General features: G+C 34.6%; 1 protein-coding gene across 1 annotated transcript in view; it reads right to left on the bottom strand.

The window, feature by feature from the left end:
- Positions 1-1,322, bottom strand: part of TRMT1L (tRNA methyltransferase 1 homolog (S. cerevisiae)-like) — a 79,404-nt gene that overhangs the window by 48,140 nt on the left and 29,942 nt on the right. The window contains exons 6-7 of the mRNA XM_012639962.1: positions 1,040-1,289; positions 241-453 (exon numbers count right to left, since the gene is read on the bottom strand). Of these exons, the coding sequence (XP_012495416.1) occupies positions 241-453; positions 1,040-1,289 (463 nt within the window). The remainder of the gene's footprint in view (positions 1-240; positions 454-1,039; positions 1,290-1,322) is intronic.

Here is a 1,322-nt window from a genome sequence, read left to right as displayed (position 1 = left end):
ACTACTTTAATTATCTAATAATATTTTAAGTTAGAGAGTAAACTGAATATTCCAGGCATAAGCTTTTAAATAAGATTCTAACAGATACTACATAAAATTAAAAACAAATAAAGATTATAAATATGGAATACACAATTTACATTTCATGTATATTTGAAAAATAAGATATATAATACTTATAATACTGTCTCTTTTTATCATATACTGAACATACTAGGTACACTGTTGGCAATGTGGTACCTTGCCACTGCGGCCACGACAATTCGGGCTGCTAGTTCCTTGTAATATTCAGTCCGGACAATGTTACATCCGTAGTGACGCCGGGCGACATGCTGCGCCTTGGCATACAAAGAACTGATGTCTGTAGAAGTCACTGACACTATGCCAAGGTTTCTTATATTTCTGAATGCAGAATCTAGATAGTTCACCGACGTGCCAAAAGGGTCTAGATGTCTAAAATCAGAAAGAATATAGACATATGTAAACTCATATTAGTGATCAAAATTATACCACTGTAATTATTTCGAATGACAAAATTCCATGGATTCAAAAGTATAATACTTGCGAATCTATTTTACATACACAATTCTGTTTTTAAATTAAGTAATAAAATGAAAATATGATATGTAAGACTTGTAAAAATAAATCAGGCTTAGAGGAAAAGTGTCAGGGCCAGGCATTTTATTTCAGATGCTAGAAAATTTCCTTACTGCACATTGCAGGCCAATGTCAAAAAAACTGCATTAATTTGAATAAATAAACAATAACAAACTCCTAATTTTTAACTACCTCTACCCCTGAAAATTTCAGATCAGTTTAGAAAGTGACATAGCAGGCCATGAGTGGTGGCTCACGCTGTAATCCCAGTGCTTTGGGAGGCTGAGACAGAAGGATGCTTGAGCCCGGGAGTTCAAGACTGCAGTGAGCTATGATTGCACCCCTGCACTCCAGCCTGGCTGACAGAATGAGACCCTGTCTCAAAAAACAAAACAAAAAGCAAACAAAAAAGAAAGTGACATAACAAATCTTTTCCACTTACATGAAATCAAAAGATCGCAAATGCATCAGCACATTGGCATCCATTTTGGTCACCTTAATATTACCAAGGTTTTCTTCTCCTTCTTCAAGAATATCATCATTCTTTTCCTTTTCTTTACTGTCCATCACCACTTTCAATTTGTTTAAATGGCAGTTTTCCTGAATCAATGTCACAGAGTTTTCATTCAAGTCATTGATTGTAACTTTGACAGCATTTCCAAGATGTTTTGCCCACTGTAATCCCATTATTCCTTAGGAAAAATGTGGAAGAAAATGTTTTTAAA

This window comes from Propithecus coquereli, unplaced genomic scaffold (assembly GCF_000956105.1).
Source record: "Propithecus coquereli isolate 6110/MARCELLA unplaced genomic scaffold, Pcoq_1.0 Scaffold146, whole genome shotgun sequence".
Classification (NCBI taxonomy): Eukaryota; Metazoa; Chordata; class Mammalia; order Primates; family Indriidae; genus Propithecus; species Propithecus coquereli.
The sequence above is the reverse complement of the archived record's forward strand: the minus strand, read 5'-3'. Positions and strand labels throughout refer to the sequence as shown.